Genomic DNA, 17,955 nt, shown 5'->3' on the forward strand with positions numbered 1-17,955 from the left:
AGTCGCCTGAGTCGGGAAATGAACCCAGGTCTCAGGCGCTGTGAGGCAGCAGTGCTAACCACTGCGCCACCGTGCCGCCCACTCTGTTACTCTGTTCCAATCAGGGAGCCTTGGCTGACAGATTAAAGGGAGAGGTGTGCATGCAGTAGTCCCTTACAACCACAGATTGCTGAGATTCACAGGCTCCAAATGCAACTGCTTATTTTGCAGCGCTATGGAGTCTATGGACCATATATATATAGGATGAGGGCATTTGCAGTCCCTTTCTGGTTACCTGGAAAATCTTTTATTCCGTTTACAGTTGCACTTAACCCCCTTGCTCTTGATCTCTGGGCACCTGGTGCAGAGGGGTATGGGCAAATTAGAGGATCTCCTCGTGGGTCTGCTCCTGGGCCTCGCCAAGCTGGGTATAAACAGGTCCAGGCAGCAGGCCGTGGAAGGGGTTGTTGTCTTGGCTGACTGCCTGCCTCTCTCATGTGGTTATGTTCGCGCCCAGGTGACCCTGGAAAGCGAGTATGCGGTATCCACCAATGTTCTTGATGCCTTTAGGCACAGGTGGGAACCGCGGGGAGTGGAGTGCTTTATTCCCCCCTCCAATTCTAAACTGATTTAGTCCCTGCCCTCCCCCTTCACTTTCATTACACAGGCATTGTCTTCTTGCTTGTTAATAGTTCACTGATCACATGGGTGCTTTCCTGTTAGTGGGAAATATCGAATAAAGTTCGTGCACAATGATGTCTTTATACCGAGTAACTACACATACACTCACAGCCACCGGCGATGTGGGGAATAAAATAAATAAACAGAGATTCAGAAGTTCGCCTCAGTCTAGGGACTGGCATTAAACTGGCTGGTCACATCCTACGAAAGAAAACAAATAAAAACGGGGGTCCCAGAGATACTGACTCTGAAGAAGCAGTCCCAAGGTCAGGGAATATTCACGTGTAAATAAAGGGATGACTCTGTGATGGGATACCAGCCTCTCTGGAGTTATTTCACCTAAACCTGGTCCTGGAGGTCCCGGTTCAAGACCCACCTGTTCCAGAGCTATGTGATAACATCTCCGAACCGATTGATTAGAAAAACAGGAATAGCATTTTGGGCTTCATCAGAAGCAGGTTTGAGAACAGGAGTAAAAGTTGCTTCAATGAAAAGTTTGATTATTTTTCCGAGGGAGGGATATACTGAACAGAGAGGGGGTAAAATGGATACTCACCGGTGTAATCGCCTGGGATGGTGAAATTATCTGCAAAGATAGCGTTGAGGAATGTGGGCCTAAATTCTTCAGCGTTTGAAAAAATTAAACATGAAACTCATTGAAATTTACTGGTCGCTGACAGTGTGAATGTTGATAGGCTGTTCCTACTGGATAATCGTTACAACCAAAGAGTCACTGGTGTGGGGCGTGAACTGCTCATAACCTTCTGACTCGGTTACAGTCAACATTGACCTTTTGACGGAATTTTTAAGTAAGTTTATTCCAAAGTTTAGCACTACTAAACAAATTGCCATAAAGCATTGGCGAATGTAAATTTGTCTAAGAAAGGAGATACAACGCCCTGCATGAATTAAGAGATCAGTTTGGAAACGCTGATTCAGAGCCGAGAGGTCCTTCTGTGATCGCTTCCCGGTTTGTTTCACTTTCACAGCTGAGGGAGCAGCCGACAGGGAGCCAGCTGTCTCTGGGAGAAAGAGAGAGAGCAAGGAAAAAAATGAGGCGAACGTGCCTGATGTTGCTGGTGTTGTGTTTTCTGGTGAGTGAATTCGGATCGTGATAGTCAGAGGCTGGAAGAAAGTGCGGGTTTGAAAACACGGCCAGGCTGCAGGGTGACACAAGGGAGCTGTGTTGCTAACCGACTCTCTGTTAGCTCCCCGGCGCCTTCAGTGGATTAAATTACTCTAACGCGGGCAGGAGGAGAGTTGCTGGAGAGCTGCCTGGGCATGTTAACTTCATCAGTTAGTTGTCTCGACACGAATGGAAATCAAAGTTGACTGTACTTCTTAAATTCAGCCTCCCCCTCCCAAGATTTGTCATTGATTGATTTGTGTGAAGTTCACACCACACTGTAGCAAGTCAGAAATCAAGAATTTATTTTTTTGTATGCGGATTGTCCCCGGTCTGTGTTCCAACACTCTCTCATACTGATAAAGAGCACACAAGTACAGCATTAGCGGAAAAAAATATAACCTGTGTGTTTTTGATACCTTCTATTTCTTTTTAGTGTTGTCAGTAAAATCATTTTGGTGTTTGTATCTTGTTCAGAACGTAAGAATTAAGGGCAGGAGCAGGCAGTTCTGCCCCTCAAGGCTGCTTCCCGACTCAGTACGATCATGGCTCATTTCATCTGGGCCTCAACTCGTTTCTTGCCCGCGCTCCATAACCCTTCAAACCATTATTAATTAAAAATCGGCCAAAGTTACTCGGTGCCCCAGTGTCCATCGCGCTCTGGGGTAGAGTCCCACAGATTCATGTCACTTTGTAAGAAATAATTTATCCTCCTGTCTGTTTGAGTTCTGCTACATCTCATACTAAACTATGACCTCCCCTTTTAAATTGCCCCACATGAGTAAGCATCTTCTCTGTCTACTTTGCCAATTCCCTTTAATTTTTTTCCTCTTTTTTTTTAAAAAATCCCCCTGCAAAAGCACTGCTCCGAATTCCCTTTCATGTCTCGTATACCTCAATTAAATGTCCTCACATTCTTCTAAACGCCAAAGAGCAAAGGCCTAAACTGCTCAACCTCTCATCAAATGACAAACCCTTTTATCTGGAATCAATCGACTGAACCTCGTCTGAACTGTGTCCAGTTCCTCCTTAAATAGGGGATCAAATTTATACACAATGTTTATTTGTTCTTGGGATGTGAGCAACACTGTCAAGGCCTCTATTTCTTGCATGCAAAGCACTTCAGGTGGTGAGCTGTGTTTTTGCACCATTGCTGTCTTTGGGGTGTAAATACATCCATGGTGACTTTTCTTTCTGTGTAGCATTTTGATATGACTGAGTGGCTTCATGCACCATTTCAGAGGACATATACAAGTCATGTTGCTGTGGTTTGGAGTCTTGCACAGAGCAGATGGGCTAAGGAGTAGATTACCTCCCCTCGAGGATAGCAATGGGTATTTACAGCAATCTGATAATTTCACGATCATTATATAGTGTGGTTTACATTACATTCTGATTAATTCATTTAAAATTTCACCTCTTCCCCCAACCCCCACTCTTGTGGAGAGACTTGATTGCTTGTTTCCGGTGTGCTGCATTTGGGCCTGTGCATTACTAGCCCAGTAATATCAGTACTGTGCTGCTGTCCCCTAATTTGGAACAATTTTTTTTATATTTACATGTTTTTTTGAATGCCTGTTGCTTCCTGTGCCAAGTGTTAAGAGGAAGCTTTGCAAAAGAGGTTTTTCTAAATGATCAAAATAAGGAAAATTTTAGTGACATGCATAGCTACAAAAAATAATAAATGCTGATAATGTATCAGTTTATTATTTTTTAATTAAATTGAAAAGTAAACTCTTTTTAAAGACAGTATTCCTGTAAGTGTATTTCCCTAAAGATAGTGACTCATATTGGACTTGTTTCTTTAGTACTAAAAACCAAAAGGGTGTTGCCCTAATGGCCCACAGTTATGTGAAAGACTGACAGCATACTTTAGTGAGGTTTAAAAGTTGTATAGGTTAAAAAGTCAAACCCACTCCTCTGCTCATCCACTATATACACACACACACACACACACAGATATCAGATTAAATAATAAACAAAAGCAAAGACTTTATCTTGCTAGTTAATAATTGGTAATGAGTATTAGAATAATGACAAATTTTGCTCTGCTGCCATATTTGAATTTTTAGACTGAACAGTATGGTTTATTTGGTAAGTAAAAGTGAGGATAGCAGGGGCAGGATAATGAGGTTGAATGTATTATCTACCCTGGATAATTTCTGGCTTCTCCACTGCATTGATACTTCTTGTGCAGACCTTGAGTGAGATACTCATTACCTCCAAAACAGCAGCAGCCTGGAAGAACACAGCATCAAGCAGCGGAGAAGTTGACATTTCGGGTATAACCTTTCTTCAGGAATGGGGGTAGGGGGAGCTTCAGATAAAGCGAAGGGAAGAGGGGACGGGATGGTGAGGTAGTAACAGGTGAACGTGGGTTGTGGGTGTGACTTGGTTGGTCGATAGGAAGGATAAATCCTATTGGTAGCTAGAAGGAAGAGTCGGTTGGAGAGATGGAAGGGAGGAGGTGGGGCTGGAAAGGGAGTCAGGGAATGGGAAGGGAGGTTATTTGAAATTGGAGAACTCTATGTTGAGCCCTCCAGGCTGGATGCTGCCCAGGTGGAAGATGAGGTGTTGTTCCTCCAATCTGCAGTCTGATTCACTGTGGTAGTGGAGGAGGCCGAGGATGGGCATGTCAGAAAGGGAGTGGGAGTGGGAAAGGGAATTGAAATGAGCAGTGACTGGGAGGTCAGGTCGACCCCTGCGGGCCTGGCTGAGATACTCAGCGAAACATTGCCTCAGTTTATGTTTGCTCTCCCTGGTGTAGAGATGACCACATCGGGAGCATTGGATACAGTAAAATAGGTTGGGAGAGAGGCAGGTGAATCTCTGACTCACCTGGAAGGACTGTGTTGAGATCCTGGATGGACGTGAGGGGTGAGCTGTGTTGGCAGGTTTGCATCTTTTATGACTGCAGGGGAAGGTAACTGGGGGAGTTAGGGGTGGTCGGTGCAGAGGGTGTTGTAAACCAAGAAGTAATGAAGGGAATGGTCCTTGTGGAAGGCAGAGATGGGTGGGGAGGGGAAGATGTTCTTGATGGTGGGGTCTAGTGGAGTTGACATATTTGAGCATGATACATTAGATGCAGAGACTAATGGGGAGGAAAGTGAGGATAAGGGAGACTCTGTCTTTATTATGCTTGGTTTAGAGCAGGGGAGCGGGGAATGGAGGATGTACAGTAGAGGGCTATCTGGTTGACAGAGGAGGGGGAACCACATTATTCAAAATAGGTGACATCTGGGGTGCTTGAGAGTTGACCATCTACTCATCAGAGCAGATGCGATGGAAATGGAGGAATTGGGGCAAAAGGGATGGAGTTTTTTGCAGGAGATCTTGGACATCACCCTCCCCTTTCTTGACCTCTATATTTCCATCTCCAGCAACAGTGTACAGACTGACTTTTAATGTAAAACCCACAGACTCCCATAACGATCTGGAGTATACCTCCTCCTACCTCTCATCCTGCAAAAACTCCACCTGTTTTCCCAACTCCTCCATCTCTGTCGCATCTGCTCAGATGAGGAGACGAGCTGAAAATGTGTTGCTGGTTAAAGCGCAGCAGGTCAGGCAGCATCTAAGGAACAGGAAATTCGACGTTTCGGGCATAAGCCATTCATCAGAAGTGCTTATGCCCGAAACGTCGAATTTCCTGTTCCTTGGATGCTGCCTGACCTGCTGCGCTTTAACCAGCAACACATTTTCAGCTCTGATCTCCAGCATCTGCAGACCTCACTTTTTACTCAGATGAGGAGACATTCCAATTCTCCCAAGCATCCCAGATGTCCACCCATTTTGAAGAAAGTACTCCACCCCCCCCAGTCATCCCCAAACCCCTCCCCCGCTCCAAACATAGTAAAGACAGGGTACCCCTTACCCTCACTTTCCACCTGACTAGTCTCCGCATCTGACATAGCATCAAAGACAGGCATCAGTCATGCTCTGACCTGCTATGGCCACATCAAAGAGAGCAGGCCCCCTCCTCAGTGGGGCATGAACAAAACTCAAAACAGAGTGTGCAGACAGCCAAAAAAGCTGTGCGTATGGAAAGTGATTTGGTGGATTTCTGCTGTGTGTCTTGAAGATAGTACATGCTGCTGCTACTAAGCATTGGTGGTGGTAGGAGTGGTTGTTTCCACATCCACAAGCAATCAAGTGGGCTGCTTTGTCCTCTTTTGGTGTCAAGGGATGCCGGGAGGATTCTGTTTCTGAGATGGCCCATTGCATGGCAGTTGAGTAGCATGAATGTTACTTGCCAGTTGTTAGCCCAATCCTGTACACTGTCTAGGCCTTGCTTCACTTGGGCAAAACTGCTTCAGTATTTGAGGAATCCTGAAAATTGTGCAATCTTCAATGAATATTTTCTATTCTCTTGGAGGGAAAGTCATTCATGAAGCAGATGAACCCCTGCGGAGATGTCGTGGATCTGAGATGACTGACTTCCAACAACCACGCAACCATCTTCTTGTGTGCCAAGTAGGACTCCTACCGGCACAGGTTTCCTCTAATTCCCAATGACGGTGGTTTGTCTGAGTCTCCTTGAGGCTACACACAGTCAAATGTTGTCTTGATGTCAAGGGCAGTTACTCTCACCTCCCCTCTGGAATTCAGCTCCTTTGTCCATATTTGAACCAAGGCTGTAGTGCGGTCAGGAGCTGAGTGGCCCTGGCAGAATGCAATGTGAGGCCCAGTGAGCTAAGTAAGTTTGTAAGTACGTGTTGCTTGATAGCCCTGTTGATGACATTCTCCATCACTTTACAGATGATTGTGAGTAGATTGATGGGGTGAAAATTACTAAATTGGATTTGTCATACATTTTGTGAACAGCATCTACCTGGACAAATTTAGCAGTACAGACCCAATTGACTGAAGGGCTTTTTCTGTACTGTACAATTGTATGAATTTCCTACATAGTTACAGTGTACTAAAGCTGCTTGTCTAGTGCATATCTTCAGTACTCTTGTTGTCAGGGCTCATAGGCTTTGCAGTTTTCAGCTGCTCCAACTATTTCCTGATATCATATGGAGTACATTGAACTGGCTGATACCTGGTATCTGTAATGCTGGGGACCACTGGAGGAGGCTGAGATGAATCATCCACTTAGCACTTCTGGCTGAAAATCATTGCATATCCTAGGAGCACAGCTCTGTTATTGCTGATGATCCACAGCACCTCATGTACGTTCAGTCTTGAGTTGCTAGATCCGTTCATTTGTCTGTCCCATTTAGCACAGTGGTAGTGGCACCTAATAAGTGGGGGTGGCACAGTGGCTCAGTAGTTAGCACTGCTGCCTCACAGCACCAGGAACCCGGGTTTGATTCCAGCCTTGGGTGAATTCTATGTGGAGTTTTCATATTCTCCCAGTGTCTGCATGGGCTTCCTCTGGGTGTTCCAGTTTCCTCCTACAGTCCAAAGATGTGCAGGTCAGGTGAATTGGCCATGCTAAATTGCCCATAGTGTTCAGGGATGTGGAGGTTAGGTGCCTTAGTCAGGGGTAAATATAGGGTAGAGGAATGGTTCTGGGTGGATTACTCTTCGGAAGGTTGGTGTGGACTTGTTGGGCCAACGGGCCTCTTTCCACACTGTAGGGATTCTAGAATACGATAAAGGTCATTCTCAGTGTGAAGGCAGGACTTCACAACGTCTCTACAGTGGTCACCCTTATGAATTCTGTCATAGGCAGATGCATCTGCAGCATGAGGTCAAGTGTGTTTTTCCCTTTTGTTGGTTCCCTCACCACCTGCCACAGATCCAATCCAGCAGCAGTCTCCTTTAGGAGCTGACCAGCTCAGTCGACAGTACTTTTGCTGAGGTTTCCCACCCAGAATTCATTCTGTGCCCTTGTTACCCTCACTGCTGTCTTCAAATGATGATGAATTAATACTAATCAGGTATGGTGTACTGTGGAGGTGGCGGGGAGTTGGGGTGAGGAGGAAGTGGAATGGATATGTTGTAATCAGGAGGATTGTCCATGTTTGGTTTGATGTCATGAGACTTCATGGGGTCCAGAGTCCAAGTTGAGGACTCCCAGAACAGCTCCCTCCTGACTGGGCACTACTGTTCTTCCACAACTATTGAACCTGTCCTGGGTTGATGGTGATGGTATTTGGGATGTTGTCCGCAAGGTATTGGAGTTAAGTTTACTGTTTCATTCTGTCAGTGAGATTGTGTCAAACAGGTGCTTGCCTGTTTTGTGAGGCAGCTGTGCCAATTTTGGTACCAGCCTTCAGCTGTAAGCGGCCCCAGCTGAAGGATACTTTAGAGGGTTGATTTTGCTGATGCCTTCATTGATGTTTGGTCCATCTGGTTTCATGTTTCTTTTTTCAGACTTTCTAACAGTTCCTCCGTCACATGTCGGCCAAACCAGATCAGAACAGCATTTTTCCTTCCCTGATAATAACTTGGGTGAACTAGTTGGGATTTTTATGCCAATAGTTTCATTGTCATCATTAGACTTTTAATTCCACATTTTTATTGAATTCAGTGCCTGCTGTGGTGAGATTTGAACTCCGGTCCTCAGAACATTACCTGGGTCTCTGGATTACTAGTCCCATTATAACACTGCACCAGCACCTCCATGTCTTATCATAACGATTGCTTATTAAGGTTTGATTTATGCATTGCTAGATTTCAGTGTTGAAGTTGTTAGCTCATTTATTTTAAATGTCTTGAATGTGATTATGCATCATAATTTAACTAGAATCTTGCATTTTATTTGTCCATTTATAAACAATTTTCTTGGTGCAACTTTATAAAAATCTGACATCACTGTTCCATCAAATCATGTTTTGCAGGTTGGGATAAATGCCCATCAATCCACCCAAGAGGAGAGGAATGCTGTTCAAAATAGTTTATCAACTGACAATATTTCAGGTTCAGTACAGCGATGGCCCATGAAACGACGTTTCCGAAGGGACGATAGTTGTTCACCTAGTTTACCATCGAATTGCAGCAAATGTAAGGCAGGTAAGTGTGTGTTAACTCTGAACAAGTACACAGCATTGGATTACTGCCATCTCTGCAAAATATCTCAACAGCACATATTGGAAACTTGGAACAACCTTTTAATAACAACACAAGTGCACTTGTGTGAAGTGCACTCACACAAAAGTGATACCAAGACACTGAAGGATTCGCAGGCTTGGCAGAAGATGTGGGATTTAGGGTGGGCCTTTCAGGAGGAGGGAGAGGTTGAGATGTGAGATATTTACGAAGTAGTGGCATGGCTGGGAATGAGGTGGACAAAGCAATGGCGAAAGGGGGAAGAGGGGTTTGCACAATAGACAATAGGTGCAGGAGTAGGCCATTCTGCCCTTTAAGCCTGCACCACCATTCAATATGATCATGGCTGATCATTCCTAATCAGTTTCCTGTTCGTGCCTTATCTCCATAACCCTTGATTCCACTATCCTTGAGAGCTCTATCCAACTCTTTCTTAAATGAATCCAGAGACTGGGCCTCCACTGCCCTCTGGGGCAGAGCATTCCACAAAACCACCACTCTCTGGGTGAAGAAGTTTCTCCTCACCTTTGTCCTAAATGGTCTACCCCGTATTTTTAAGCTGTGTCCTCTGGAGGTCCCTGACCAATTCTGGTTTGTTGCACAACACCAGATCCAGAATTGCCTTCTCCCTGGTCAGCTCCAGCACCAGCTGTTCTAAGAATCTGTCTCTGAGGCACTCCACAAAGTCTCTTTCTTGAGGTCCAATACCATCCTGATTCTACCAGTCTATCTGTATGTTGAAATCCCCCATAACAACTGTAGTAACATCTTTGTGACAGGCCAATTTCAGCTCCTGATTTAACTTATATCCGACATCCAGACTACTGTTTGGCGGCCTGTAGATAACTCCCAAGAGGGTCTTTTTACCCTTAGTATTTCTCAGCTCTATTTACACTGACTCTACATCCCCTGATTCTAGGTCTCCCCGCGCAAGGGACTGAATATCATTCCTTACCAACAGGGCAACCCCACCCCCTCTGCCCATCAGTCTGTCCTTATGATAGCACATGTAGCCTTGAATATTCATTTCCCAGGCCCTATCCACTTGAAGCCACATCTGTTATCCCCACAATATCGTATCTGCCAATTTCCAAAAGAGCCTCAAGCTCATCCATCTTATTTCTAATGGTTTGTGTGTTCATGTATAGTATTTTTAATTTGTTACTGCCCTCACCCTTCCCATCAACTCCTATTTCACTCAACCTTACAGCATGATCCCTTTTTGAGTTTTCTGCCTCATTGATACGGTTGTCTGTCTTGACTTCCCTTGTTCTAACTTTCCCTCCAATTTCCTTCTTAAACATCCAGTTTGTCCCCTCCCCCCACTACTTAGTTTAAACGTAGCTGTGTTGCAGTAGCAAACCTGCCTACCAGAATGCTGGTCCCTAACCTATTAAACCGTCTCTCTTGTAGAATTTATGCATACCACAAAACATACCCCAGTGATCCAAGAATTTAAATCCTTGCTTCTTGCACCAGTTCCCCAGCCACACGTTCAAGTCCATTATCTCCCTGTTTCTGGCCTCACCAGCCCGAGGAACTGGAAGCAAACTGGAGATAACCACCCTGGACATCCTGCTTTTCAGCCTTCTTCCTAGTTGTCCGAAGTCCCGCTGTAGTATGTTCCTCCTCCTCTTCCCGACATCATTTGTGCCGACATGTACCACCACCTCTGGCTCTTCACCTTCGTCCTTGAGGATTTCCTGCACTCTGTCTGTGATGTCTTTAACCCTGGCACCAGGAAGGCAACACACCATCCTTAGGTCCCGCCTGCTGCCACAAAAACCCCGGTCAGTTCCTCTCACTATGGAGTCCCCTATTACCACGGCTCTGTGCGATGTCCGACTCTTCCGCTCTGCCTCCACGCCAACTGATAGAATCTAAGGAAGGAACATTTGGTGTTGAAGGGGTTAGAGGTTGGGAGGATAGTCAAGGCCTGATGCAGTTGAATTTAAACACCGTGATGAACATTTTAATTTAAGCTGTTGGAGGGTCAACCACATTATTTAGGCTCTGCAGCCACTTGGAGACCAGACCAGGTAAGGATAGCAGTTTCCTTCCCGAATGGGCATCAGTGAATCTGATGGGTTTTTCCAACAATGGTTCACAAACTTCGATTAATTCCAGATTTTTATTGAATTCAAATTCCACCATCTACCGTGGTGAGATTTGAACCTCAAGTCACATTTAAACATTACCTGGGCCTCTTGATTAACAAGTAATAATCCCACTAAGCCATCACCTCCCCATGTTAGCCAACCCACTATCGAAGTGCTATTCTGAGGAAAGGTCACTGGACCCGAAACATTCACTCTGATTTCTCTCCACAGCTGCTGCCAGAACTACTGAGATTTTCCAGAAATTTCTGTTTTTGTTTCAGATTTCCACTGCACTTTCGGTTTACTTCCCACATTATCCAAGCTGATGTATTACCCCAATGCCATGTCATCTTGTATATTAACCTTTTGTTTAGCTCCATATCAATTACCTCCCGGAAGTCTGTATATACTATATCTACACCTTGCTTGTTATATCTTTAAAGAACACCAGCATGAAACTATACTGACTCTGTTGGATTGTTTTTGACTTTCCAATTGTCCTCTTGTTAATTCCTTAATACTGGATTCTAACAACTTTTCAATGATCTATGTTAAACTAACTGGTCTACAGTTTTCTACTTCTTGCATTTCTCCCTCCCTTTTTGAATATAGCAGCGTTTTGCAATCCCCTGAAACCTTTCTCTCATCCAGGGAATTTGGGATATTATAACAATGGATGCACTGACTCTTTCTGCCTTCAATTCCAATAATTTGCTCATTACTTTTTCTTGTGGTGATGATGATTTATTCTTAATTCCTCCCTTTTTATAATCTCTGCATTACCTGTTCCTACGGGATAGTACTAATGTCATCCACTGAGAATACTGAAGCTACATACTGACTTAGTAACTCTGCCATTGCTGGCTTCCCACGATTAACTCCTTAGTCTCATGCTCCAAAGGGTCAACATTCATTTTAATTAGTCTCTTCACTTTTATATATTTACAGGAGTTTTTACTATGTGTTTTTTTTTAGTAGTCTGTGTGTGTTTTCTTTCATAATTTGCCATTGCTCCTTTTTATTACTTTCTCAGTAACCTTTGTTGATCATTTCCCAGTCCTGCAGCCTGTCACTCACCTTTGCAATTGTGGTATGGCGTAGTTTTTGTCTTTAGCTTCCTTGCTTAGTCATGAATGGTTTTTACCCCCTTACTGTCTTTCTTCCTTTCTGAAATATAGTTTAGTTGGAAGAAATTGAATATCTCTTAAAACATTCATTACTGCTCACCAACCAACTCACCTTATAGTTTTCCTGCCCAGCTCATGGGGGCTAGATCTGCCCTTGTAACTATACAATTACACTTCCTTAACTCCAGAATGCTAGTGTGGGACGTTGAAATTCTAGCATGCTATGATCACTCTTCCCTAGCCTTTACCATGAGCCTATTAATTAATACTACATTGTTACACAATACTGAATTGCGTCCTTTCTGGTTGACTCCACACCATTTCACTCCAAGAACCAACCCTTAATACACTCAATGAAATTTCCTTTGAAGATACCCGTGCCAATTTGTTTAATTTAGCCTCTATACATATTAAAAACACCCATGATTATTGTTATACCTTTCCTCTAAACCCCTAGTATTTCCTGGTTTAAACTGTGCCTCCTGTGGATTTACTGTTTGGCGACCTAAAGATTACTTTTATTCGGGACTTCTTTCCTTTGCTCTTTCTTTTTTCTGCTCAGTCTGATACTACATCTTGATCCCCAGTGCTGACATAATTTCTCACTATGACACTGATCCTATCCTTTGCTAACAAAGCTACACCAGCTCCTTTTCCTTCCTTCCTTCCTTTCTATTCTTCCGAAACATTATTCGCTTTCTAAACCTGGTCCCCCTGCAACCTCATCTCAGTAATTGCCACCAAATTGTAACCATTTGTTTCTACTTGTGCTGTTAATTCATTAATTTTATTCTAAATTCCTTGTCCATTCATATATACAAAGCTATGAAATGCATCCTCTTATCAAATTTCCCTCCTCTTGTACAATTCCTGGGTGTGATATGACATTCCCACGTTCTTCCCCTTCATTTTAATCACTAACCTGCATTCTTGTCTTCTCCTTTAACTTCAGTTTTCTAATTTTCCACACAATTGATTCCAGAACCACCACTAAACCTCCAAGAATAACCCAGGTTCTTACCGCAGTTAGGCGGTAGTGTGGGGGTTTTAAAAAAAAGGGGAAAAAAGAAAAAAAAAGAATAACCCAGGTTCATCAGGTCTCCGGTCTCAGTATGATTCAGATGGAGCCCATTCCATCAGAACGGCTGTCCTCTTCCCCGGTACTGGTGCCAATATCCCATGAATTCAAACCTCTTTCTCCCACACCAATCTTTGAGCCACATGTTTACCACTTTAATCTTAATGACTTTGTGCCAATTAACTTGAGACTTGGGTACTAATATGGAGATTATAACCTTTTTTTGGTTCTGCTTTTTAATTTAACCCCTAACTTCTCATGTTCCTGCAGCAGAACCTCTTTCCTTGTTCTTCCTGTGTTTGTGGACCACATCATTGAGACCTTTACCTTCCCACTTAAAGTTCCTCTGCAGTCTAGGTGAGATATCCTGAACCTGGGCACCAGGCAGGCAATGTAGCCTTTGGGACTCTTGATCTTGTTTGTTCGAATGACTATACTATCCCTGACATGTTTCTCTTTTCTCCACACTCTCGAATGGCTCCCTGGGCAACGGTGCTATGATCCATTTGCTCATCCTCCCTACAGATCCACTCTCATCCATGAAGGGAGCAAGAATGTCAAACCTGTTAGACCAACTCAAGAGTGGATGCTCCTTCAACACTACCTCCTGGATCCCCCAATCTGCCTTGTTCATAGTCACACACTTTCTGTCCCTGTCTACTGACCAAATTCTAGGTAGTTCATCTAAAAGTAGTGACAGCCTTCTTAAACACAGTGCGCAGGTATCTCTCCCTCCTCCCTGATGTGTTGCAGTGTCTGAAGTTCAGCCTCCACCTCACCAATTCTCTGCCTGAGGTTCCTCAACTATGAGCAAGGCAGGTTGGGGGATCCAGGAGGTAGTGCTGAAAGAGCATCAACTCTTGAGCTTGTCTAACAGGTTTGACATTACTGGTTTGACATTCTTGTTCCTTTTATAAGCACTTGGTACAGATGTGGTCACTATGGATCACTATGGTGTCCAACAGCACCTAAATCACACATGTGCAACACATTGCTTGGCCCAGCACTTCTATTTTACTTAGCTGCTAGTTTGATTTTTAAAAATTTCTTACTAGTATTTTGTAATATGTGAAACATTTCTCCTATTTTCTTTTAATCTGAGAACAATTTATAGTAGGCATTCAGATCAGCAGCTATTACCAACTACTAGTAAACTTATAGTTTTCCCTGTGATTCATTCTGTTTTGTCTCTAAGCCTGGGCCTCAGTTTATTCTGTAAAAAGACATTGCAAGTTATGAACCAGAAAAAAATGCAAAAAACGCTTGTGCACTGAACTCCCACTGTGCTCCACATTCCTAGAAACAGCGACTCACTCAGGCTGTGCTCTCTCTAACTGCTATTGTGAAGCTTACGGTTTGGATAAGTTCAGGCTGGAGATGAAAGTAGATGCGTGGACGAGGATTTCAGTAGATGGTAGACTATGGAAGGTGCAGAGTTGGGTGATTTCTTCTTTTGTAATGGCAACATAAGTCTACCCCCAATAATTGGTTTGATTCTTCTGAAGTGTTAAGTATTTTAATGCCTTTAAAGTGTTTTGAACTGCTGTATGTTTTTTAAAATCCGATATGGCTATATGCTGCAGTTTGTTTTAGTCCTTACATTCACATTGTTTGCTCTTAGGTACTTATCTGTCACATTGCAATTGTACTTGTAAGGAGTGTCGAGTGGGTGAATTTACAGATAGTGAAAATCACTTGCCTGAATGTAGGCGATGTCTGCAATGCCAGGAGCATGATGGTAAGTACATGTTTTTTTTGCCAAAAAAACACTTCTGGATACGCTTCACTAACTGCCTAAGGTTATGTGTACCAAATACTGAAGGCATTCCAGTTAAATAGAACCAGATTCATACAGCACCAAAGGTCACTTGGCCTTTTTGGGTTGTGCGGCCAAATTAAAAAGAAACCTGTTTTCTGATACAGGATGGCTGTGAAGTCTGACATTTGTTGCCCATTTCTAGTTGACCAGTAGTTAACACTATTGTGTTTCTTACTTGATCACCTTAGAAAGTGGTTTCTGCTCTGCAATGTTTTATTGGAATATAGATTAACTTCCCATCTGAGGCATCCTTTCTAATCTGCCTCCACCACCCTTTCCAAGTAGAATGTTCTAGATCCAAACAGCTTGGAACATCGGGTTAGATTCCCTACAGTGCGGAAACAAGCCCTTCGGGCCAACAAATACGCACCAATCCTCTGAAGAGTAACCCACCCCAGACCTATTTCCCTCCAACTAATGCACCTAACACTATGGGTGATTTAGCACGGCCAATTCACCTAACCTGCACATCTTTGGACTGTGGGAGGAAACCCACACAGACACAGCGAGAATGTACAAACTTCACACAGGCTGGAATTGAACCTGGGACCCTGGCGCTGTGAGGTAGCAGTGCTAACCACTGAACCACCATGCTACCCAAATTTCAGTAACATCTTCATCTTCCTTCATGGTTCTTTTACGAACTTGTTAGGTATTTAGATTCTTACTGATGGAAACATTTTCTTGTACTTACTGTATTAGAAAAACTTTCATAATTTTGAGCACCTCGACTAAATCTCTCCCTAATCTTTTCTGCTCTGAGAAGTTTCATCCCGGTTTCTGAAGTATCTCCACAAATACTCTTGATATTGAAGGAATAGTGGATTGTTTTATGGCCATATGGTAATTTATTAAACTTCAAGCTCTCGGAATTGTGGCATAGGGTTGGATTTTGCAGTCTCTGATAAATAAACAACAACAGTTGGTCATTACACTTAACATGTCCGCAGATCTTTAAGTTGAGGCTTGCATTAGAACCTCTGGTGATGAAAGAAGCCTTTGAGTGCAGTGGCCTGTGTACCACAGAGACTAAACCAGGAAGGAGCAGTTAGACTATTTAATCAAATGCCTAACCAGTTATAGAAAGGGAAACAAAGAAATAAGTAGTAAGATTGAGCATGAGGGATTCGAGAGATGGAAAGAGAAAGTGAAAAAAATTTGAGATTTATTTTAATTAAAACCTGAAAGAATGAGACTCCACATTTGTAAAAGCTATATTTCAGATGCAGAGAGGTTGTTTGGTAGAATTATAGTGTAGGAAATTTAATTCCACTAGGAAGAATGAGTCTTAATATTTTAGATGAGGTTAGTGGGCATGTACTAAGTAGTTCTTACAGCTTTATACCCTTTTGTACATTTAAATTCTGAGTCTCTGCTACAGCAAAGCTTTGAGAGTAGCAGGGCACTTTGAACAAGAGTTTCCTGATTTCTGTGTTTGACTGTGCATGTGAGGTTGCTGGAATTTGTCCAACTCAATTTTCTACAAGAGTGAACAGTGATAGCCTTACCATGATTGCTACTGTAAAATCTAAGCAATCAATTGACAATTGCAGCCTGTGACTTGTACTTTTGAAGCAAAGGGTTTCTAAGCCAGCTCAGCGTATTATTTGTGGTGAACCTTTTGAAAGATCTGGGTTGAGAAAGCTTTGCAGAGTTGCTGCTCCCCACAATCTATTCCTTCATGAAATGCATCATGGAAGACCTAACTAGCATGTAGAAATAGAGTTACTGGTGTACTTCTGAAGCAGGGCTCAGAGTCTGCTTCCCACTGTGTCTTCAGTGAAGGAATAGGTCTCTCAGTGGGAGCTACACTGAAATTTCACTGCCCTGGAGGCTTGTAACTTCCACTGGAAGTGAACATCAGATTAATAAGGAACTCATGAAGGAAGAAGATGGGAAGCAGTTTCTAAACAATATTGTGAAAATGTAATTGGTATGAAGTTCATACTGGTCAGCTGTTGACTGAGTCATGCCAGACCACTTACTCATGAGGGTAATGGTGCTTACACAGCAAGCTTGCATTGAAAGCACAGAGAACATGAAAGAAATTTATAAAATCATCAGGGGTACACATAGGGTCAATGGTAGGTGTCTTTTCCCGAGGGTGCAGAATTTCAAGACTAGTGGGCACCAATTTAAGGTGAGAGGAGAGAGATTTTACAAAAGACATGAAGGACAAATTGCTTACTCAGAGGGTAGTTCGCATGTGGAATGAACTTCCTGAGGAAGTGGTGGATGCGGGCTCAATTGCAAGGTCTAAAAGACATTTGGATAGGTCTATGAATAGGATTGATTTACAAAGGACATGGCCAGGAGCAGGCAAACGGGACGAGTTAAATTTGGGATTATGGTTGGCCTGGATTGGTTGGACTGAAAGGTTTATTTCTGTGCTGTATCACTCTGACTCTAAAATGTTCATGATGTCCACCAGCGTGTAATGCTGATTTCATGTCACATTTATCATTTTGGAGCTCAGTGATTTTGCTAACATCCTATTTTAATCGTGCATGATTGAAAACCGCTTCAATGGCAGGCAGCAGCTCTGCGCCAACACTGTTTAAATGGATTGCCAACTAATCGGTTGGTTTGCTGATTGAATTTAGTTGGGCGTTGCCACAGTTGGGTAGGGATCTGCTTGGTAAAGTTTTATAATGTTGCGAAAGTTTCCAGATCACGGAATAGGTGCTGCTGAAAGACTTGGCCCTTCAAAGTTTGTACTGGAGCCCATTACTGCTAGAAATAGGTGCACCGGGAGCCGCTACCTTCGAGTGAGTAAAGGTTAGGGTTAGTGGAGTGCACATACGGTTAGTTGAAAGGACAGGATGAAGGTGGTCAGGATCTGGTGGGTGGGCTTTGGAGTAAGAATGGTGAGCTGGTGCCCTGGTGGGAGTGTCATGACTTATGGAAGTTCTCTGAAAAATCTCTCCACCATTTAGGGGATAGCCCATTCCACAAGTTTTATGGCATGCAGCTAAAGATCAAGAAGAGGTACAGGCAAAGAGGTACAGGAGAAGAAAGGATAGATACAACTTAAGCAGCCCCTTTCT

At 43.4% G+C, this 17,955-nt stretch overlaps 1 protein-coding gene across 1 annotated transcript in view; it reads left to right on the top strand.

The window, feature by feature from the left end:
* Positions 1–1,437: 1,437 nt before the first annotated feature.
* LOC132826121 (uncharacterized) overlaps positions 1,438–17,955 on the top strand; it is a 51,062-nt gene continuing 34,544 nt past the window's right edge. Inside the window, exons 1-3 of the mRNA XM_060841770.1 lie at positions 1,438–1,754; positions 8,578–8,749; positions 14,711–14,827. Coding sequence (XP_060697753.1) covers positions 1,713–1,754; positions 8,578–8,749; positions 14,711–14,827 — 331 coding nt within the window. The 5' untranslated portion in view covers positions 1,438–1,712. The remainder of the gene's footprint in view (positions 1,755–8,577; positions 8,750–14,710; positions 14,828–17,955) is intronic.

The sequence above is a fragment of the Hemiscyllium ocellatum genome, chromosome 22 (assembly GCF_020745735.1).
Source record: "Hemiscyllium ocellatum isolate sHemOce1 chromosome 22, sHemOce1.pat.X.cur, whole genome shotgun sequence".
NCBI lineage: Eukaryota > Metazoa > Chordata > Chondrichthyes > Orectolobiformes > Hemiscylliidae > Hemiscyllium > Hemiscyllium ocellatum.